The 24273-nt window shown below is 39.2% G+C and overlaps 3 protein-coding genes across 3 annotated transcripts in view; all 3 read right to left on the reverse strand.

Annotated features, from left to right (window-relative positions):
* Positions 1 to 2965: 2965 nt before the first annotated feature.
* Positions 2966 to 7388, reverse strand: LOC129102457 (cytochrome c oxidase subunit 5B, mitochondrial-like). Its single transcript, XM_054612621.1, has 4 exons — positions 7242 to 7388; positions 6443 to 6513; positions 3953 to 4052; positions 2966 to 3438 (listed from the first exon to the last, which is right to left on the reverse strand). The coding sequence occupies exons 1-4, from the start codon at positions 7330 to 7332 to the stop codon at positions 3326 to 3328; spliced, it is 375 nt and encodes a 124-aa protein (XP_054468596.1). The 5' UTR covers positions 7333 to 7388; the 3' UTR covers positions 2966 to 3325.
* Positions 7389 to 13687: 6299 nt separating this feature from the next.
* On the reverse strand, positions 13688 to 18934 carry LOC129102166 (cytochrome c oxidase subunit 5B, mitochondrial). The gene is made up of 4 exons (XM_054612177.1): positions 18786 to 18934; positions 16793 to 16863; positions 15729 to 15828; positions 13688 to 14158 (listed from the first exon to the last, which is right to left on the reverse strand). Exons 1-4 carry the CDS (start codon positions 18874 to 18876, stop codon positions 14046 to 14048), a joined length of 375 nt encoding a protein of 124 aa, XP_054468152.1. The 5' UTR covers positions 18877 to 18934; the 3' UTR covers positions 13688 to 14045.
* Positions 18935 to 22611: 3677 nt separating this feature from the next.
* The window catches only part of LOC129102165 (drebrin-like protein A), a 12826-nt gene continuing 11164 nt past the window's right edge, over positions 22612 to 24273 (reverse strand). The window contains exons 13-15 of the mRNA XM_054612176.1: positions 23950 to 24029; positions 23017 to 23077; positions 22612 to 22748 (exon numbers count right to left, since the gene is read on the reverse strand). Coding sequence (XP_054468151.1) covers positions 22612 to 22748; positions 23017 to 23077; positions 23950 to 24029 — 278 coding nt within the window. The remainder of the gene's footprint in view (positions 22749 to 23016; positions 23078 to 23949; positions 24030 to 24273) is intronic.

Raw genomic sequence — 24273 nt, forward strand, 5'->3', positions numbered from 1 at the left:
AACTAACTGCATTTGATCAACATTTGGGGAAACACACTTGTTCAAGAGTTACCTAAGAAAATTGACACAACTTATGTTTGTAGGGTAAATATGAACCTGACGTATTTACGGACGTCAGTTTTTACTATATGATAGTTTGTACAGGCAGATAAACTTTATGTTGGCTTTTACTTGATGCTTTAATATTTACAATGTTTGATAAAGTAAGTCAGCTGTTTCTTCAGGAAGTCGATGGAGAAAGATTTGCCTCGAGTTTAAAAGCATAAACTCAGACTTTGAGTTTCCATTGTGTGTTTATTAAAGATGGAGTTTCAAATGCCAACTCATGTTGTTGATCTCGACCCTGTAGACGGATCTCGTTCGAGGATTTTCTTTGTGAGAGCTTTATATTTATTTATATTTACTGAATCTTATGATAAAGGTATAATAAGATGATATTAATATTAGTATGATGAACTGGGACATATTACTTCTTATATTCAATTATCCATGTTCAAATGTTAATCTGTCTCTTTGCATAAACATTGTTATTTTTCTTATCTGAGATGTTTTCTCTGGAGACTTTTGTCCTTAATGTCTCAGCTTTGTGATGGTGGGTTTGGGTTAGTTATGGTTAGGGTTAGGGTTTGGGTTAGTTTGGTTTCTCTTTGGTTAGGGTTAGTTTGGTTTCTCTATGGTTAGGGTTAGTTTGGTTTCTCTTTGGTTAGGGTTAGTTTGGTTTCTCTTTGGTTAGGGTTAGTTTGGTTTTCTTTGGTTAGGGTTAGTTTGGTTTCTTGGTTAGGGTTAGTTTGGTTTCTTTGGTTAGGGTTAGTTTGGTTTCTCTTTGTTTAGGGTTAGTTTGGTTTCTCTTTGGTTAGGGTTAGTTTGGTTTCTCTTTGGTTAGGGTTAGTTTGGTTTCTCTTTGGTTAGGGTTAGTTTGGTTTCTCTTTGGTTAGGGTTAGTTTGGTTTCTCTTTGGTTAGGGTTAGTTTGGTTTCTCTATGGTTAGGGTTAGTTTGGTTTCTCTTTGGTTAGGGTTAGTTTGGTTTCTCTTTGGTTAGGGTTAGGGTTAGTTTGGTTTCTCTTTGGTTAGGGTTAGTTTGGTTTCTCTTTGGTTAGGGTTAGTTTGGTTTCTCTTTTTGGTTAGTTTGGTTTCTCTTTGGGGTTAGTTTGGTTTCTCTTTGGTTAGGGTTAGTTTGGTTTCTCTTTGGTTAGGGTTAGGGTTAGTTTGGTTTCTCTTTGGTTAGGGTTAGTTTGGTTTCTCTTTGGTTAGGGTTAGTTTGGTTTCTCTTTGGTTAGGGTTAGGGTTAGTTTGGTTTCTCTTTGGTTAGGGTTAGTTTGGTTTCTCTTTGGTTAGGGTTAGTTTGGTTTCTCTTTGGTTAGGGTTAGTTTGGTTTCTCTTTGGTTAGGGTTAGTTTGGTTTCTCTTTGGTTAGGGTTAGTTTGGTTTCTCTATGGTTAGGGTTAGTTTGGTTTCTCTTTGGTTAGGGTTAGTTTGGTTTCTCTTTGGTTAGGGTTAGTTTGGTTTCTCTATGGTTAGGGTTAGGGTTAGTTTGGTTTCTCTTTGTTTGCTCTCAGCTCTCTTCAGATCAGCCTCTGAAGCCGATCAGCTTCATTTGTTGCATCTGTCCCTTAAAAGCCACTAAGGTGTCAGTATATAGTCATGAAGGAGGAAGTTTGCTGAGAATCTTTTACTAGTTGAAATAAATGCATCAGGATGTTACTTCCGTCTATATTTGTCACATGCACAATAATTCTTCTTTCTGCTCATTTTGAGGTTCATTAATAGAACTGAACTCACTTTTAATTGGTTTCAGCTTCACCAACCAAACCTAATAGAGAAATTTGTAAATGGAGCTTTTGAACCGTGACATCAATTCTTTCCCGGAAAAAAAATAATATTTACAGAGCTTTTATTCTCATAATTATTAACTATAATTATTAACATTATTCACATCAGTCAAAACTGCAGCTCCTCTTTTTATATGATGATGTAACCAGAACGTAGAATCCGTTACAGTCGCTCTCGGTCCAGATTTACGATCATTATTCATGTTCAGTCAAAGAAAGAGAGAAGAGACTTTATCTCACTCTCCACACACACACACACACACACACACACACACACACACACACACACACACACACACACACACACACACACACACACACACACACACACACACACTATTGTGTCTGATGCTGCGATTGCACTGAGGCGGCAATCGCAGCATCAGAGTGTAGACTTGTCAGGAAGAAGTTGCCATGGCGACTGGGAACATTTTAACACACACATATATATATATATATATGTTTAAGTTCACTGTACTATTTACTTTATTCAGTTGAAGCTCCTTGTATTCAATATATTTATTATATCAATAAGAAAATGTAAGCAGAGTGGAAGAACAGAGAACAATTCACCAGTGTGAGTAATAAAAGATTACACAGCTCTCAGGGTGAGATAAGTGGTGAGAGAAGGGTGAGAGAAGGTATAAATGCTGGTAAAGGAGGGATTATTGTCCCTTTATTTCTGTTTGTTCTTGTGGAATGAAATAAATGTGAAACCTGTGTTCTCGTCTTCATCCACTGATCAGCTCGAACATTGATCTTCTCTCTTTAAAGCTCCGCTGCTCTGTCGACTAAACATAGAAACTCCTTCATGTTTTTCACTTCTACTTGAGTTCTACTGGCTTCATGTTAGTCTGTAGTCTCTGACCTTTGACCTGGTGATATAAAGACGATGGGTGTAACTCTTACATCTACACAAACATCGGATCAAACTGAGGTTTGTACCCGACGTCCTCTGCTGGGGACTAAACTCAAACACCAACAAACAGAACCGAGTCTGTTTAAGAAAATGAAATGAGAAGAACTGCTTCACCTTAACTCTCAAACTTCAGAATAAAAGCTCGGAAGTTTACCAACAGTAGATCTCTGATGAACGCAGGACACCAACGAAGAAGAGAGTGAAGCACATCCACAGCAGACGATCACACTGGAGGACTTTATTGTCAGAATAAAGGAGGTAAGTGGAGCGAGTGTAACATCGTACAGTACAGGAGTCAATGTAAACTGAGGCTCAAGTGGTCCCTGGGGAACTGCTAACAGGTCAATAAAGACTGATGAGGTCAGCAGGTTCATCAAGTACTGAGACAGAAGAAGGACCAATCAGACGAGGACTCGCAGCTCCAGGAAGTAGACAGAACCAAAGTAACTTCCTGCAGACTGAAGAACGTTCTGACGGTCAGAGGAATATCTGAGAGAGAAGAGAACAGTGTGCAGACACACAGCTGAGGAATAGGGTTCTACCAGAACACAGCTGAGGAACAGGGTTCTGTGGACCAGTTAGTGGGGGAGCTCATGGGACACCAGTTGGTAGTGGGAACCACAGGACGGGCAGCGCTGGGCCTCGCCTTCATGGAGCCAGAACCACACCACGGCCGTGTTGTCCTCCTCACCTGCAGACAGGAAATGAGACCAAATGAGACTCAAACACAGAAGAAGAAGATGAATGTTTATAGTACAGTAGTATGAATGCTTTAAAAACCACTCGTTCACCATCAGAGGACGTTTAACAGACCAGCATTTGATCATTTCCATCAGTGAAATCTTTTCTGTTGACAAAGAGTAAAATACTAACTTGACTTTATTAATATTGGAACCCATCAGGCTGAAGCTCCTGGATGGAAACCAACGAGTGTTCACTCACCAGTTCACTGATGAGGACTATGAACTGGTGAAGACTGACCAGTTCATAGTCCTCACCTGTCTCAGAGGGAGCTGATGACCTGGACATCGGTGTGTCTCTGACTTTAAGCTCAGAGACAATCAGAACTCCTTCAGGAGTTTGTTTCACAACTCAGTCTTATCAGGAAGTGAATCACATGATGTCTCAGCCAATCAGGAGACTTAAAGATTCTCCTCTGACGCTGACAGTGGACTCTAAAACTAGAGAAGAGGACGAGGACTCACAGACACATCCCACAATCCTCCTGTTGGTGATGGAGGGAACCAGGTGGGGGTCGGCCTTGGAGCCGGCGTACGCCTTCGGCTTCATCATGTTGTAGGGATCCTGAGGAAGAGGAGCATTCAGTCGGGTTAGTACCACCTAAAGTACCACCTAAAGTATCACCTAAAGTACCACCTAAAGTACCACCTAAAGTATCACCTAAAGTATCACCTAAAGTATCACCTAAAGTACCACCTAGAGTATCACCTAAAGTACCACCTAGAGTATCACCTAAAGTACCTCCTAGAGTATCACCTAAAGTACCACCTAAAGTACCACCTAAAGTACCACCTAAAGTACCACCTAGAGTACCACCTAAAGTACCACCTAGAGTACCACCTAGAGTATCACCTAAAGTACCACCTAGAGTATCACCTAAAGTACCACCTAGAGTACCACCTAAAGTACCACCTAAAGTACCACCTAGAGTATCACCTAAAGTACCACCTAGAGTATCACCTAAAGTACCACCTAGAGTATCACCTAAAGTACCACCTAGAGTATCACCTAAAGTACCACCTAGAGTATCACCTAAAGTACCTCCTAGAGTATCACCTAAAGTATCACCTAGAGTATCACCTAAAGTACCACCTAAAGTACCACCTAAAGTACCACCTAAAGTATCACCTAAAGTACCACCTAGAGTACCACCTAAAGTACCGGTCCGCAGAGAAAGTACCACCTAAGTACCACCTAAAGTACCACCTAGAGTATCACCTAAAGTACCACCTAGAGTATCACCTAAAGTACCACCTAGAGTACCACCTAAAGTACCACCTAGAGTACCACCTAAAGTACCACCTAGAGTACCACCTAAAGTACCACCTAGAGTACCACCTAAAGTACCACCTAGAGTATCACCTAAAGTACCTCCTAGAGTATCACCTAAAGTACCACCTAGAGTATCACCTAAAGTACCTCCTAGAGTACCACCTAAAGTACCACCTAGAGTACCACCTAAAGTACCACCTAAAGTACCACCTAGAGTATCACCTAAAGTACCACCTAGAGTACCACCTAGAGTACCACCTAGAGTATCACCTAAAGTACCACCTAAAGTACCACCTAGAGTACCACCTAAAGTACCTCCTAGAGTATCACCTAAAGTACCACCTAGAGTATCACCTAAAGTACCACCTAGAGTACCACCTAAAGTACCACCTAGAGTACCACCTAAAGTACCACCTAGAGTACCACCTAAAGTACCACCTAGAGTACCACCTAAAGTACCACCTAGAGTACCACCTAAAGTACCACCTAGAGTACCACCTAAAGTACCACCTAGAGTACCACCTAAAGTACCACCTAGAGTACCACCTAAAGTACCACCTAGAGTACCACCTAAAGTACCACCTAGAGTACCACCTAAAGTACCACCTAGAGTACCACCTAAAGTACCACCTAGAGTACCACCTAAAGTACCACCTAGAGTATCACCTAAAGTACCACCTAGAGTATCACCTAAAGTACCACCTAGAGTATCACCTAAAGTACCTCCTAGAGTATCACCTAAAGTATCACCTAGAGTATCACCTAAAGTACCACCTAGAGTATCACCTAAAGTACCACCTAGAGTATCACCTAAAGTACCACCTAGAGTATCACCTAAAGTACCACCTAAAGTACCACCTAGAGTATCACCTAAAGTACCTCCTAGAGTATCACCTAAAGTACCTCCTAGAGTATCACCTAAAGTACCACCTAGAGTATCACCTAAAGTACCACCTAAAGTACCACCTAGAGTATCACCTAAAGTACCACCTAGAGTACCACCTAAAGTACCACCTAAAGTATCACCTAGAGTATCACCTAAAGTATCACCTAAAGTACCACCTAGAGTATCACCTAAAGTACCACCTAGAGTACCACCTAAAGTACCACCTAGAGTATCACCTAAAGTATCACCTAGAGTATCACCTAAAGTACCACCTAGAGTATCACCTAAAGTACCACCTAGAGTATCACCTAAAGTATCACCTAAAGTATCACCTAAAGTATCACCTAAAGTATCACCTAAGAGTATCACCTAAAGTACCACCTAGAGTATCACCTAAAGTACCACCTAGAGTATCACCTAAAGTACCACCTAGAGTATCACCTAAAGTACCACCTAGAGTACCACCCAAACTTTGGCCCACTTAGTGCCTGCTGGCTTCAGATAACAGATGATGGAACTCTGGACATTTATTTTCTCCGCTGTTGCAAAGTGTTCTAGCTGGAGGTCCTACAGGCTACGAAGTGGAGCTAATATCAATAATGATGAACTTTATTGATCGAGTTAAATGCTTTGATCTTGATCTTCATCACATCAGGTGTGATCACATGTTCTATCAGTTACTCATCACCTCTGAAATATTCCCCACTCACCTCATTTCACTGGAGCTCATGAACCCACATAGAAATGTTAATCATGTCATTACTGATCACAGATCAATACATTTAGATGGTCGTACCGTTCCCTCCTTCATGGCCTTCATGATGACCTTCTCCAGTCCTGTAGCTTGCTCCTCGTCGGTGGGAATCCCTGAACAGAAACACCGGAAACACGTGAGCCTTTATCCTTCAAACTATGATCAGTGGTGGAAACCTTTAAACTGAACATATGACTGAACATATGACTGAACATATGACTGAACATATGACAGAAATGACTGAACATATGACAGAAATGACTGAACATATGACTTAACATATGACTGAACATATGACTGAACATATGACTGAAATGACTGAACATATGACTGAAATGACAGAAATGACTGAACATATGACAGAAATGACTGAAATGACTGAACATATGACTGAAATGACTGAACATATGACAGAAATGACAGAAATGACTGAACATATGACAGAAATGACAGAAATGACTGAACATATGACTGAACATATGACTGAACATATGACAGAAATGACTGAAATGACTGAACATATGACAGAAATGACTGAACATATGACTGAAATGACAGAAATGACTGAACATATGACTGAAATGACATCATAAAGAGCAGTAACAGCAGATATGAATCAGTCATCAACTTTTAATGTGAACAGAATTCAGCCTGATTGTATTCAGAAGGTTTTATGTTCTATAACTCAACATGTTTAAAGCTTAATGGACACATTATTAGTGAAGTCCTCTGACTCTGAGCTGCAGGCTCTAGAGGTCGGTGTGTCGGTGGTTCGTGTCGGTGGTTCGGTGTCTCGGGTCGGTGTCTCGGGTCGGTGGTTCGGGTCGGTGTCGGGTCTTACCTCCAGCCGCCATGCCGCGGGTCAGGCTCGGGGTGTTCCTGCAGGTCTTGGCGGCTCTGAAGGCCGAGCGGAGCAGTAACCTTGCAGACATGTTTCCTTCTTTGCTGTCAGCGGAAACTGGTCGCACGCTGATGACGTCAGGAGTTATGGACGTGTCGCTGGGTTTGAACGTCGCTGGGCTTCAGTTGTTGCTTTAATATGAATGTAATGTGTGACTACTCAATCTATCTTTTTATTATATATTATATATATATTATATATTATTATTAAAAATGATTCAGTACAAACATACACAGAATATTATTGTAATATGGTCATAGTATTTAAATATGTACATAGTATTTAAATACGGTCATAGTATTTAAATATGTACATAGTATTTAAATACGGTCATATTATTTAAATATGTACATAGTATTTAAATATGTACATAGTATTTAAATACGGTCATATTATTTAAATATGTACATAGTATTTAAATACGGTCATATTATTTAAATATGGTCATAGTATTTAAATATGTACATAGTATTTAAATATGTACATAGTATTTAAATACGGTCATAGTATTTAAATATGTACATAGTATTTAAATATGTACATAGTATTTAAATATGTACATAGTATTTAAATACGGTCATAGTATTTAAATATGTACATAGTATTTAAATACGGTCATATTATTTAAATATGGTCATAGTATTTAAATACGGTCATAGTATTTAAATATGTACATAGTATTTAAATATGTACATAGTATTTAAATACGGTCATATTATTTAAATATGGTCATAGTATTTAAATACGGTCATAGTATTTAAATATGTACATAGTATTTAAATACGGTCATAGTATTTAAATATGGTCATAGTATTTAAATATGTACATAGTATTTAAATATGTACATAGTATTTAAATGCGGTCATAGTATTTAAATATGGTCATAGTATTTAAATATGTACATAGTATTTAAATATGGTCATATTATTTAATTATGGTCATATTATTTAAATGTTTATCTCATGTCATTGTTTTCAACCACATGTATATATTTCTGGTTATGTCATATAATATAATATTGATCTGTATCTAAACTATCATATAATATTGATCTATATCTAGACTATCATATAATATTGATCTGTATCTAAACTATCATATAATATTGATCTGTATCTAAACTATCATATAATATTGATCTATATCTAGACTATCATATAATATTGATCTATATCTAGACTATCATATAATATTGATCTATATCTAAACTATCATATAATATTGATCTATATCTAAACTAACCCTAACCCTGCTCACCTCTGAGCTTTTTCCTTTAAATTTGTGTTTTTTGTTACTTTTGTTACTTTTCTTTTACTTGTTTAATTGTTTTAATCATTAGTGCACTATGGCAGCGAGACACGTAGAGTTTGTCGTGGTCTACCTGCAGTTTATTGCACTTTTCTCCACCGTGTCTGGAGACTCAGCACGCAGCCATGGTCCCATTGTTTACACCAGGGGTCACCAGGGGTCAGCTGTTAGCGCTCCGGGACACGGCGCTGCTGCTGCCGGAGGAGAGACCCGAGGTTCCCCATGAACTGAGGAGGAGGAGACGGGGATGCCGTGCTGGGGCAGAACGTCGAGCCAGGAGGAGACTGTAGCCGACTCTCGACTACCGTAGGTTTTCCCCAACACAGATACGGCTTCAGTGGGTAGGTTTTAACAAAGGTATATTTATTTCATCCACAATATACCACACAATGCGGACCGTCGTGCGCTCCGCTTCGCTGCCCGGCTTCTCGGGCGCACTCGGTCCAACGTTCCCGTAACGCCACCTCTCTGATGGCTTCACGCTCTGTCTCAGTCCGTTCCTCGTGTGTGACTGTCCCTCTCTCGAACTCCCGCCTGCTACTGCTTAAATACATTCAGTATAATTAGCACCACATTACAGCCGTGTTGATTGAACTCACCACGGCACTGTTCCCATGAACCACTCCCACACCTCTCTCGCCTGCAGCTGAGCGCAGACCACGCCCACTGCCACAGAGACGTTTTAAACCCGTCCTCCCCTCCATCATCATGGGAAACGTGAGGTCTCTCCCCAACAAGATGGACGAGTTATCAGCACTGACTCGCCTTCAGAGGGAATACTGGGAGTGTAGCATCATGGTGTTAATGGAGACATCAGAGGGAATACTGGGAGTGTAGCGTCATGGTGTTAATGGAGACATCAGAGGGAATACTGGGAGTATAGCGTCATGGTGTTAATGGAGACATCAGAGGGAATACTGGGAGTGTAGCATCATGGTGTTAATGGAGACATCAGAGGGAATACTGGGAGTGTAGCATCATGGTGTTAATGGAGACATCAGAGGGAATACTGGGAGTATAGCGTCATGGTGTTAATGGAGACATGGCTCATGGAGCTGACTCCGGACACCAACGCTGCACTGGACGGGTTCCGCATCATACGGGCAGACAGGACGACGGAGAGGGTAAGAGGAAGGGAGGAGGTCTGGCAGTGTTTGTGAATGATAGATGGTGTAACTCTGTGTTAATGAGACTCCAACAACCTACAACACACAGCCCCCTTCCCCCAACTTGTCCCTCTCAATTAACCAGGTGAGAAAAGAACTGAAGAGAATAAAGGTGAGAAAGGCCACGGGTCCGGACGGCATCAGCTCAAGGCTCCTCAGATCCTGTGCAGACCAGCTGTGCAGGATAGTGGAGCACGTCTTTAACTTGAGCTTGAAGCTGGGGAGGGTACCACAGCTATGGAAGACGTCCTGCGTGGTGCCAGTCCCAAAGACCCCGGGGGCCAAGGACTTCAGCAGCTTCAGGCCGGTGGCATTAACATCCCACCTGATGAAGGCCCTGGAGAGGCTGGTCCTTGGGCACCTCCGCCCCCTGGTGACCTCATCTTTGGACCCACTTCAGTTGGGTAACGATTGTTATTCACGTCGGCGGTGATGACACCCGATTACGTCGCTCGGAGGTCACTAAAGTTAACGTGGAATCGGTGTGTTCATACGCAAAGACAATGTCGGACTCCGTAGTGTTCTCTGGCCCTCTCCCTAACCTGATCAATGATGAGATGTATAACCTGATCAATGATGAGATGTATAACCTGATCAATGATGAGATGTATAACCTGATCAATGATGAGATGTATAATCTGATCAATGATGAGATGTATAACCTGATCAATGATGAGATGTATAGTCATCATGTCACCATTCCACTGGCTGTCGAGGTGGTGTCCTGCAAACAATGTGGGCTTCGTAGACAATTGGCATACTTTCTGGGGAAAACCTGGTCTGATGAGGAGAGACGGCATCCATCCTACTTTGGATGGAGCGGATCTCATCTCTAGAAATCTGACCCGGTTCATTAGTGGACCTAATCCATGACCCAGAGTTCAGACCAGGAAGCAGAAGCAGAGTCGCAGTCTTTCACACTTCTCTGCACTTCCTTTGGAGCAGTTACCCTCCCAGTTACCACCCAGTTACCCACCCAGTTACCACCCAGTTACCCACCCAGTTACCCAGTTACCCACCCAGTTACCACCCAGTTACCACCCAGTTACCCATCAGAAACCCTATAGAGACTGTGTCTGCCCCATGGCCACTTCAATTATTTAAAGTCAACAGAAGAGGAGTTATACAACATAACTGAATAAAAGTTAAGGCAACCGATGCAACAGTGCATCAAAACAGGACAGTTAAATGTGGACTCTTAAATATCAGATCTCTGTCACCTAAGGGTGTACTTGTAAATGATTTAATATCAGATAATCATATTGATTTATTTAGTCTTACTGAAACCTGGCTGTGTCATGAAGAGTACGTTAGCCTTAATGAATCAACTCCTCCAGGTTATATTAATACTCATATTCCTGGAGGCACAGGCCGAGGAGGTGGAGTAGCAGCTCCATCAATGCAGGGTTACTTGTGGTTCCTAGAGTATATAAAAGTAGGATGGGAGCCAGAGCCTTCAGTTATCAGGCTCCTCTTCTGTGGAACCAGGTTCCAGCTTCAGTCCGGGGGGCAGACACACTCACCACTTTTAAGAGCAGGCTTTCTTTTTGATAGCGCTTATAGTTAGGGCTGGTTCTGGTTTATAGTTAGGACTGGTTCAGGTTTATAGTTAGGACTGGTTCAGGTTTATAGTTAGGGCTGGTTCAGGTTTATAGTTAGGGCTGGTTCAGGTTTATAGTTAGGGCTGGTTCAGGTTGGCCTTGGTCCAGCCCCTAGATATGCTGCTATATGCCTAGACAGCCGGGGGACTACCTAGGATACGCTGAGCTCCTCTCTCCTCTTCTCTCCCTCCTTCTTTATGTATTAATCTCCTATTCATGCACATTACTGATTTTGCTTCTTCCCCGGAGTTCTTGTGCTTTCTCGCCTCGCAGGTTCCCAGGAATCGGGGTTATATTTGGACTGTGATCGTGCCACCTGCTGAGGCCCTGCTGACACCCACTGCTACTACCACTATCATTATTAGTCACATTACTATTATTATTGCCTGTACTATTACGCTTATTGACTTTGCTTCTACCCTGGAGTCTTTGTGCTTTCTCGCTTCGCAGGCTTCTATAAATTGTGGCTGTACCTGGACCGTGGTCGTGCATCCTGCTACGGCCCTGCTGACACTGACTGCTACCACCATTATTATTACTAGGGGTGGGTATTGCCAAAGAAGTCACGATTCGATTCGTATCACGATTCACATGCCACGATGCGATTCTATCACGATGCATCGCGATACTTGAATTATTGCGATGCATTGCGATGCATTGCGAATTTTCACTGAACACTGTTAAAAAAAAATTAAGCCATTACCAGTGGCTGACTGGCTGTGTATGATCTGGATAGTGTGTTCAATTGATAACTCAAAGCAACTCAATTCATACATAGCTGTATTTATTGAAACGACTATTACTGGATACACTGACAAGAAGTGCTAAGGATTTATAAAACTTAAAATAACAAAATAAGGATAATCAGTGCCGTTTACATGGCCTCAGTGGTCCTTTAAACCAATGAAATGAAAACATTCAAACATTTCCCCTTTTGGAAGTAGCTGCCATTATAACAACAATATCATTTCATAAACATAAGAGGACAAACTGATGCCACAAAAAGTGAATAGGCTTTATAAAACTATATAAAAAAAAAAAAATATATATATATATATTGCAAACATCCCTCGCAGCAAAATGCATCAACTGCATGTGTCCAGTGTCCAGTATCCACTCAAAAAACAAATGAACAAGTGTTGAACTAGCAATAACAGCTATAATGCCATTCTTAGTGCTTTATGTTTTTGTTTAGGAACAGAAGCTGGTCCAGGTGCTCAGGGGAAATGACACTCCTTTTGGCAGAGATAATGTCCCCTGCAGTAGAGAAAACTCTCTCTGAGGGGACACTAGTACCTGATGTATGACTCCGTGGCTCGCGAAGTCCACCCATCGCACGTTAGTGCAATGCATTCGGCGGAGTCCAGGGATTCTTTTACCTGTAGTTTCACCTCACCATACATCTGTGGGACCATTACTTCAGTGAACTGTTTCCGGCTCGGGATTACATAGCGAGGCTCCAGTGTGCTGATCATTTTTTTAAACCCACGGTTCTCCACCACACTATATGGTCGCAAATCCTGGCAAATGAACTCGGTGATTGACTCTGTAATCTTCTTTGCGCGTGTAGATGTTGGGGCTAGCTTGCAATCGAATGTTGTTTGTTTAGCGTTGTTCAGTGGTTGTGGCGCTGGCGGCTCTTGTTTTTCTGGATGGCGCCTCTGCAAGTGTGCCATTAAGTTTGTTGTGTTTCCACAGTATTTCATTGCGATGTAACAGTGTTTGCAAATTGCGTTCGTCATATCAATTTCGTTTTTACCGTCCTTGTTTTTAAAGCCAAAATGTTTCCAAACATCAGACTTGAAATGTGACGGAGCCGGGCGAATTTGTTCTGTCTCCTCCATGTTTTGTTTAAGAATGACTTGTCGCAGTATCGCGCGGCCGGAAATGCTTGATGTTCGCCAACCATTCATGCAATTTTAATTATTCATTTTTTTTAATTATTCATTTTTTTTAATTAATAATCGATTCTTGGCGTCAACAATCGATGCAGTAGATCGTGAAAATTAGAATCGCGATGCATCGTCATGACGATTATTTGGCACACCCCTAATTATTACTAGTCACATTACTATTACCTGTACCATTAAGCATTTTAGCTTTACTTCCACCCTGAAGCCCTTTTTGCTTTCTCGCTCTGCTGCTGTAATCCTGCATATTTCACCACTGCAGGACTAATAAAGGATTATCTTATTTTATCTCTTATCACTAAGTGTGGATAAGTGTGAATAAGTAAATAACCTCCTCTTCCTCCCTCGTATTTAAATGTAAGCACTGATTAAGTCTGTCCAAAGAGTGAAAGACGTCCATATTTAGGTGTTCAGAGACTTTATTGTCAGAATAAAGGAGGTAAGTGGAGCGAGTGTAACATCGTACAGTACAGGAGTCAATGTAAACTGAGGCTCAAGTGGTCCCTGGGGAACTGCTAACAGGTCAATAAAGACTGATGAGGTCAGCAGGTTCATCAAGTACTGAGACAGAAGAAGGACCAATCAGACGAGGACTCGCAGCTCCAGGAAGTAGACAGAACCAAAGTAACTTCCTGCAGACTGAAGAACGTTCTGACGGTCAGAGGAATATCTGAGAGAGAAGAGAACAGTGTGCAGACACACAGCTGAGGAATAGGGTTCTACCAGAACACAGCTGAGGAACAGGGTTCTGTGGACCAGTTAGTGGGGGAGCTCATGGGACACCAGTTGGTAGTGGGAACCACAGGACGGGCAGCGCTGGGCCTCGCCTTCATGGAGCCAGAACCACACCACGGCCGTGTTGTCCTCCTCACCTGCAGAGTAGACCGACACGGTTATAGACACACAGTTATAGATGTCGTGAAAGACGTGTTCAAAGACTCGTTTAAAGACTCATATAAAGACGCGTTTAAAGACTCATATAAAGACGCGTTTAAAGACTTGTATAAAGACTTGTATAAAGACGCGTTTAAAGACGCGTTTAAAGACTTGTATAAAGACTCGTTTAAAGACTCATATAAAGACGCGTTTAAAGACTCATATAAAGACGCGTTTAAAGACTCATATAAAGACGCGTTTAAAGACGCGTTTAAAGACTTGTATAAAGACTCGTTTAAAGACTCATATAAAGACGCGTTTAAAGACTCATATAAAGACGCGTTTAAAGACGCGTTTAAAGACTTGTATAAAGACTTTAAAGACTTGTATAAAGACTCGTATAAAGACTCGTATAAAGACGCGTTTAAAGACGCGTATAAAGATGCGTTTAAAGACTTGTATAAAGACTCGTATAAAGACGCGTTTAAAGACGCGTATAAAGATGCGTTTAAAGACTCGTATAAAGATGCGTTTAAAGACTCGTATAAAGATGCGTTTAAAGACGCGTTTAAAGACTTGTATAAAGACGCGTTTAAAGACGCGTTTAAAGACTTGTATAAAGACGCGTTTAAAGACTTGTATAAAGACTCGTTTAAAGACTCATATAAAGACGCGTTTAAAGACTTGTATAAAGACTCGTATAAAGATGCATTTAAAGACTCGTATAAAGATCGTATAAAGACTCGTATAAAGATGCGTTTAAAGACTTGTATAAAGACTTGTATCGTTTAAAGACTTGTATAAAGATGCATTTAAAGACTCGTATAAAGATGCGTTTAAAGGCTTGTATAAAGATGCGTTTAAAGACTCGTATAAAGATGCGTTTAAAGACTCGTATAAAGATGCGTTTAAAGGCTTGTATAAAGATGCGTTTAAAGACTCGTATAAAGATCGTTTAAAGACGTTTAAAGACTCGTATAAAGATGCGTTTAAAGACTCGTATAAAGATGCGTTTAAAGGCTTGTATAAAGATGCGTTTAAAGACGCGTTTAAAGACGCGTTTAAAGACTTGTATAAAGACTCGTTTAAAGACTCATATAAAGACGCGTTTAAAGACTTGTATAAAGACTCGTATAAAGACGCGTTTAAAGACTCGTATAAAGATGCGTTTAAAGGCTCGTACATCATTTCCATCAGTGAAATCTTTTCTGTTGACAAAGAGTAAAATACGAACTTGACTTTATTAATATTGGAACCCATCAGGCTGAAGCTCCTGGATGGAAACCAACGAGTGTTCACTCACCAGTTCACTGATGAGGACTATGAACTGGTGAAGACTGACCAGTTCATAGTCCTCACCTGTCTCAGAGGGAGCTGATGACCTGGACATCGGTGTGTCTCTGACTTTAAGCTCAGAGACAATCAGAACTCCTTCAGGAGTTTGTTTCACAACTCAGTCTTATCAGGAAGTGAATCACATGATGTCTCAGCCAATCAGGAGACTTAAAGATTCTCCTCTGACGCTGACAGTGGACTCTAAAACTAGAGAAGAGGACGAGGACTCACAGACACATCCCACAATCCTCCTGTTGGTGATGGAGGGAACCAGGTGGGGGTCGGCCTTGGAGCCGGCGTACGCCTTCGGCTTCATCATGTTGTAGGGATCCTGAGGAAGAGGAGCATTCAGTCGGGTTAGTACCACCTAAAGTATCACCTAAAGTACCACCTAAAGTACCACCTAAAGTACCACCTAAAGTATCACCTAAAGTACCACCTAAAGTACCACCTAAAGTACCACCTAGTACCACCTAAAGTATCACCTAGTACCACCTAAAGTATCACCTAGTACCACCTCAAAGTACCACCTAAAGTATCACCTAAAGTATCACCTAAAGTACCACCTAAAGAGTACCACCTAAGAGTACCACCTAAAGTAGTCACCTAAAGTATCACCTAAAGTCACCTAAAGTACCACCTAAAGTATCACCTAAAGTACCACCTAAAGTACCACCTAGAGTATCACCTAAAGTACCACCTAGAGTATCACCTAAAGTATCACCTAGAGTACCACCTAGAGTATCACCTAAAGTACCACCTAAAGTATCACCTAAAGTATCACCTAAAGTACCACCTAAAGTATCACCTAAAGTATCACCTAGAGTACCACCTAAAGTATCACCTAAAGTATCACCTAAAGTACCACCTAAAGTATCACCTAGAGTATCACCTAAAGTACCACCTAGAGTACCACCTAAAGTATCACCTAAAGTATCACCTAAAGTACCACCTAAAGTATCACCTAGAGTACCACCTAAAGTATCACCTAAAGTATCACCTAAAGTACCACCTAAAGTATCACCTAGAGTATCACCTAAAGTACCACCACCTAGTATCACCTAGAGTATCACCTAAAGTACCACCTAAAGTATCACCTGTACAGCTCTAACAGAACAAAGAAGTCGTCTCATCGTACAGGATCTAATCTAAGAAAGTAGTATTTATCTAAGTATTTAGTATATATCAGTACCAGAGAGTAGTATTTCCAGACTGTAGTCCTTCACAGTAGTAAAATAATATATTAATGTAATGTAATGTATGTATGTAAAAATATAACAGAGTAGTATTCGTACCGTTCCCTCCTTCATGGCCTTCATGATGACCTTCTCCAGGCCGGTAGCTTGCTCCTCGTCAGTTGGAATCCCTGATGAAGAGCAGAACAACGTTAGCAGTAAATAAACGGCCACATCAAGGTTCAATAAAACTTCCATATTATCGTCCATCGTTTATCAGGATGAGATGATTTCATCTTTATAATAATAATTAAGCCTTTATTAGTCCCACAATGGGGAAATTACAACTCTCTGCATTTAACCCATCCCTGAGGAGCAGTGGGCTGCTAAGAAGCGCCCGGGGAGCAACTGGGGTTAGGTGTCTCGCTCAGGGACACCTCGGTATGTTGACTGGAGAGGGGTTCAAACCACCGACCTTGTGGTTACGGGACGAGCGCTCTACCTCGTGTGCCACAGCCGCCCACAAACTCCTCATGTCAGTTAATACTCGATTACTTCATTGTTCCTCCGTGGGGAATAAAGCCTGGAGAAATATTTGATATATTTCAGCCACATCTAGAAACCGAGTAGTAGATTAAACCTGATCTGGATGGAAACTTCCACCTTCAGAAGGGTTAGGAGTTTAACGTGAATGAGTTTGGGTTTAGCTTAAGAGTTTAACCTTAGGGGCTTAGGGGTTAGCACATAAAGCTCAGTTAAGGTCTTTAGGATGTGTTATGAGATGTTGTGTTATCAGTTATTTTAGGTTATGAGATGTTGTGTTATCAGTTATTTTAGGTTATGAGATGTTGTGTTATCAGAGGTTACACAGTTTATTAAACTGGTCTGTATTTGAATGTGAGCCGTAGTGAAGAGTTTCAGTTTAACTCCATGTAGAAACGTGTTCATGTTTTAACTCCTGAACACGGTTTGTATTCAATTATTAGATTATTAGTTAAGTCCTTTCTGACTGATGACTGAGTCTGTCCTCCACTCTGGTCCTCCACTCTGGCCCTCCTCCACTCTGGTCCCCCTCCACTCTGGTCCCCCTCCACTCTGGTCCCCCTCCACTCTGGTCCCTCCACTCTGGTCCCTCCACTCTGGTCCCCTCCACTCTGGTCCCTCTGGTCCTCCACTCTGGTCCCCCTCCACTCTGGTCCCCCTCCACTCTGGTCCCCTCCTGGTCCACTCTGGTCCCCCTCCACTCTGGTCCCCCTCCACTCTGGCCCCCCTCCCCCCTCCACTCTGGTCCCCCTCCACTCTGGTCCCCCTCCCTCCACTCTGGTCCCACCTCCCCTCTGGTCCCCCTCCACTCTGGTCCCCCTCCACTCTGGTCCCCCTCCACTCTGGTCCCCCTCCACTCTGGTCCCCCCTCCTGGTCCCTCCACTCTGGTCCCCCTCCACTCTGGTCCCCCTCCACTCTGGTCCCCCTCCACTCTGGTCCCCCTCCACTCTGGTCCCCCTCCACTCTGGTCCCCTCCACTCTGGTCCCCCTCCACTCTGGTCCCCCTCCACTCTGGTCCCCCTCCACTCTGGTCCCTCCACTCTGGTCCCTCCACTCTGGTCCCCCTCCACTCTGGTCTCCTCCACTCTGGTCCCCCTCCACTCTGGTCCCCCTCCACTCTGGTCCCCCTCCACTCTGGTCCCCCTCCACTCTGGCCCCCCCTCCACTCCTCCACTCTGGTCCCCCTCCACTCTGGTCCCCCTCCACTCTGGTCCCCCTCCACTCTGGTCCCCCTCCACTCTGGTCCCCCTCCACTCTGGTCCCCTCCACTCTGGTCCCCCTCCACTCTGGTCCCCCTCCCCTCCACTCTGGTCCCCCTCCACTCTCCCTCCACTCTGGTCCTCCTCCACTCTGGTCTCCCTCCACTCTGGTCCCCCTCCCTCCTCCACTCTGGTCCCCCTCCACTCCTCCCCTCCACTCTGGTCCTCCACTCTGGTCCCTCCACTCTGGTCCCCCTCCACTCTGATCCGGTCTTCAGGCTCTAGAGCTCGGTGTCGGTGTCTCGGTGTGTCGGTGGTTCGGTGTCTCGGTGTCGGTGTCTCGGTGGTTCGGGTCGGTGTCGGGTCTTACCTCCAGCCGCCATGCCGCGGGTCAGGCTCGGGGTGTTCCTGCAGGTCTTGGCGGCTCTGAAGGCCGAGCGGAGCAGTAACCTTGCAGACATGTTTCCTTCTTTGCTGTTCGTCGCTTGTCGCGGGCCTATGACGTCATCCGGAGGTGACGTTAACGGCTCCTCTAATTTGATTGGCTCCCTCGTGGTGTTTGTGTGTGATGGTCTACAGAATAAATCACTAATGTTTAACAGTTTATTACAGAATAAATCACTAATGTTTAACAGCTTATTACAGAATAAATCACTAATGTTTAACAGTTTATTACAGAATAAATCACTAATGTTTAACAGTTTATTACAGAATAAATCACTAATGTTTAACAGCTTATTACAGAATAAATCACTAATGTTTAACAGTTTATTACAGAATAAATCACTAATGTTTAACAGTTTATTACAGAATAAATCACTAATGTTTAACAGTTTATTACAGAATAAATCACTAATGTTTAACAGTTTATTACAGAATAAATCACTAATGTTTAACAGTTTATTACAGAATAAATCACTAATGTTTAACAGTTTATTACAGAATAAATCACTAATGTTTAACAGCTTATTACAGAATAAATCACTAATGTTTAACAGTTTATTACAGAATAAATCACTAATGTTTAACAGTTTATTAAAGAATAAATCACTAATGTTTAACAGCTTATTACAGTTTATTAAAGAATAAATCACTAATGTTTAACATCTTATTACAGAAGAATAAATCACTAATGTTTAACAGTTTATTACAGAATAAATCACTAATGTTTAACAGTTTATTACAGAATAAATCACTAATGTTTAACAGTTTATTACAGAATAAATCACTAATGTTTAACAGCTTATTACAGAATAAATCACTAATGTTTAACAGTTTATTACAGAATAAATCACTAATGTTTAACAGTTTATTACAGAATAAATCACTAATGTTTAACAGCTTATTACAGAATAAATCACTAATGTTTAACAGTTTATTACAGAATAAATCACTAATGTTTAACAGCTTATTACAGAATAAATCACTAATGTTTAACAGTTTATTACAGAATAAATCACTAATGTTTAACAGTTTATTACAGAATAAATCACTAATGTTTAACAGCTTATTACAGAATAAATCACTAATGTTTAACAGTTTATTACAGAATAAATCACTAATGTTTAACAGCTTATTACAGAATAAATCACTAATGTTTAACAGTTTATTACAGAATAAATCACTAATGTTTAACAGTTTATTACAGAATAAATCACTAATGTTTAACAGTTTATTACAGAATAAATCACTAATGTTTAACAGTTTATTACAGAATAAATCACTAATGTTTAACAGCTTATTACAGTTTATTAAAGAATAAATCACTAATGTTTAACAGCTTATTACAGTTTATTAAAGAATAAATCACTAATGTTTAACAGCTTATTACAGTTTATTAAAGAATAAATCACTAATGTTTAACAGTTTATTAAAGAATAAATCACTAATGTTTAACAGTTTATTACAGAATAAATCACTAATGTTTAACAGTTTATTACAGAATAAATCACTAATGTTTAACAGTTTATTACAGAATAAATCACTAATGTTTAACAGCTTATTACAGAATAAATCACTAATGTTTAACAGTTTATTACAGAATAAATCACTAATGTTTAACAGTTTATTACAGAATAAATCACTAATGTTTAACAGTTTATTACAGAATAAATCACTAATGTTTAACAGCTTATTACAGAATAAATCACTAATGTTTAACAGTTTATTACAGAATAAATCATTAATGTTTAACAGTTTATTACAGAATAAATCATTAATGTTTAACAGTTTATTACAGAATAAATCACTAATGTTTAACAGTTTATTACAGAATAAATCACTAATGTTTAACAGTTTATTACAGAATAAATCACTAATGTTTAACAGTTTATTACAGAATAAATCACTAATGTTTAACAGCTTATTAAAGAATAAATCACTAATGTTTAACAGTTTATTACAGAATAAATCACTAATGTTTAACAGCTTATTACAGAATAAATCACTAATGTTTAACAGCTTATTACAGAATAAATCACTAATGTTTAACAGCTTATTACAGAATAAATCACTAATGTTTAACAGTTTATTACAGAATAAATCACTAATGTTTAACAGCTTATTACAGTTTATTACAGAATAAATCACTAATGTTTAACAGTTTATTACAGAATAAATCACTAATGTTTAACAGTTTATTACAGAATAAATCACTAATGTTTAACAGTTTATTACAGAATAAATCACTAATGTTTAACAGTTTATTACAGAATAAATCACTAATGTTTAACAGCTTATTACAGTTTATTAAAGAATAAATCACTAATGTTTAACAGCTTATTACAGAATAAATCACTAATGTTTAACAGTTTATTACAGAATAAATCACTAATGTTTAACAGTTTATTACAGAATAAATCACTAATGTTTAACAGCTTATTACAGAATAAATCACTAATGTTTAACAGCTTATTACAGTTTATTAAAGAAAAAATCACTAATGTTTAACAGTTTATTACAGCTTATTACAGAATAAATCACTAATGTTTAACAGTTTATTACAGAATAAATCACTAATGTTTAACAGCTTATTACAGCTTATTACAGAATAAATCACTAATGTTTAACAGTTTATTACAGAATAAATCACTAATGTTTAACAGTTTATTACAGAATAAATCACTAATGTTTAACAGTTTATTACAGAATAAATCACTAATGTTTAACAGCTTATTAAAGAATAAATCACTAATGTTTAACAGTTTATTACAGAATAAATCACTAATGTTTAACAGCTTATTACAGAATAAATCACTAATGTTTAACAGTTTATTACAGAATAAATCACTAATGTTTAACAGTTTATTAAAGAATAAATCACTAATGTTTAACAGCTTATTACAGTTTATTAAAGAATAAATCACTAATGTTTAACATCTTATTACAGTTTATTACAGAATAAATCACTAATGTTTAACAGTTTATTACAGAATAAATCACTAATGTTTAACAGCTTATTACAGAATAAATCACTAATGTTTAACAGTTTATTACAGAATAAATCACTAATGTTTAACAGAATTATTACAGAATAAATCACTAATGTTTAACAGTTTATTACAGAATAAATCACTAATGTTTAACAGCTTATTACAGCTTATTACAGAATAAATCACTAATGTTTAACAGCTTATTAAAGAATAAATCACTAATGTCTTGACGTTTAGGAAGCAGAATACAAACACTCAATTAATTATACTGTAATTAAATTACAATGAATGTATAATTTACTAGTTCAACTATTATCTATTAGTATTTATATTAATTTATTTTCATTATTAGATTTACCTGATACGTAACTATATTGTTGTTAGTTGTTGTTAATTGGTTTTGTTAATAAAGTTATATTTTTGTCAAAACACTATAGATGTATTACTTATAAAATAGAAATATCACAAGGATGAAAATTATGTTTATTTATATTAGGAATGATCTTCTGAGTATTTTATGTTTTTTAATGAAGCAATAATGGATTTAATAATGTTTTTATTGAAACAATGAGCCTAACAACACTTCCACTACCAGACTGGGAGAATGCCAGAGTTTATATCGAGCAGCCTGTTGATCCAGTGATCAAACAATGAGACAAAGCTTTAATGTGACAATAAAAACACAAGTAATGAAAGATAAATATTTAGCCTTTATTATTTGACTCCACTTCCTGTCAGTTAACCACATGGAGAGAGCAACGCCATCTACAGAAGCTCAACATAATTGGCCGGGAAGATGCCGTAGTTCCCGTGAGGTCCGTATCCTCTCCACCAACCCTCATCCAGCATCTCGATCCCCGTGATGATGTCATCAGGGTCAAAGGTGATCTCAGTGTCGTCAACTGTGGAGGAGAGCTGGTGGTGAGAAAAACAGCATCCACATATGACCTCTGTGACCCTGTGTGTGTGTTTGTGTGTGTGTGTGTGTGTGTGTGTGTGTGTGTGTGTGTGTGTGTGTGTGTGTGTGTGTGTGTGTGTGTGTGTGTGTGTGTGTGTGTGTGTGTGTGTGTGTGTGTGTGTGTGTGTGTGTGTGTGTGTGTGTGTGTGTGTGTGTGTGTGTGTGTGTGTGTGTGTGTGTGTGTGTGTGTGTGTGTGTGTGCATACACACACCAGCCTGGTAGTCGTACAGAGCTCTGGCAGTGATGTCCTTCTTAACATCACCGTCTCCGGCCTGAAAATCAAATCAGTATTCATTCAAAGAGCACTTCACTTTGTGGTATACGATTAAAGGGATAGTGCCTTCAACCACGATTCAGTAATAATATAATAGTGAGTTCACTATTCAGTAATAATATAATAGTGAGTTCATTATTCAGAGTTCATTATTCAGTAATAATATAATAGTGAGTTCATTATTCAGTAATAATATAATAGTGAGTTCATTATTCAGTAATAATATAATAGTGAGTTCATTATTCAGTATAATATAATAGTGAGTTCATTATTCAGTATAATATAATAGTGAGTTCATTATTCAGTATAATATAATAGTGAGTTCATTATTCAGTATAATATAATAGTGAGTTCATTATTCAGTAATAATATAATAGTGAGTTCATTATTCAGTAATAATATAATAGTGAGTTCACTATTCAGTAATTATATAATAGTGAGCTCACTATTCAATATATAATATAATAGTGAGCTCATTATTCAATAATAATATCAGAGTGAGCTCATTATTCAATAATAATATAAGAGTGAGCTCATTATTCAATAATAATATAATAGTGAGCTCATTAGTCAATAATAATATAATAGTGAGCTCATTATTCAATAATAATATAATAGTGAGTTCATTATTCAGTAATAATATAATAGTGAGTTCACTATTCAGTAATTATATAATAGTGAGCTCATTATTCAATAATAATATAATAGTGAGCTCATTAGTCAATAATAATATAAGAGTGAGTTCATTATTCAATAATAATATGATAGTTATAATATTTTCTATCATCATATTAACGGTCATGTATGTAAATGTTCTTGGTTTCCACTACTGAAGACAGTAGAACCTGGTCTACCACAGAGTGGACTCACTGAGGAGAAGTTCTGCTGGTAAACATCTTCATACAGGTCCTCGTCTGTCGCTGCTGGATTAGCTGCCTCGTACAAGTCTTCTGGTTGGAGACATTAAAGGAAGCTGTTCATCATGATCATCATTCATATAATTCTTTATGCTGTTGTTACATTTGTGTTCAAGCACTGTGAAAGATGAAGTATTCAGATCCTTTACTTCAGTATTTACAAATGCCTGCCTCAGTACGTTTAATTTACTTTTTAGTAATGTAAAAGCTGTAGTTCAAGCGGAGCTCATTAAAAAACTACTATTACTTTCATTATTGATTATATATTCTAAAAGTT

This window comes from Anoplopoma fimbria, chromosome 14, assembly GCF_027596085.1.
Source record: "Anoplopoma fimbria isolate UVic2021 breed Golden Eagle Sablefish chromosome 14, Afim_UVic_2022, whole genome shotgun sequence".
NCBI lineage: Eukaryota > Metazoa > Chordata > Actinopteri > Perciformes > Anoplopomatidae > Anoplopoma > Anoplopoma fimbria.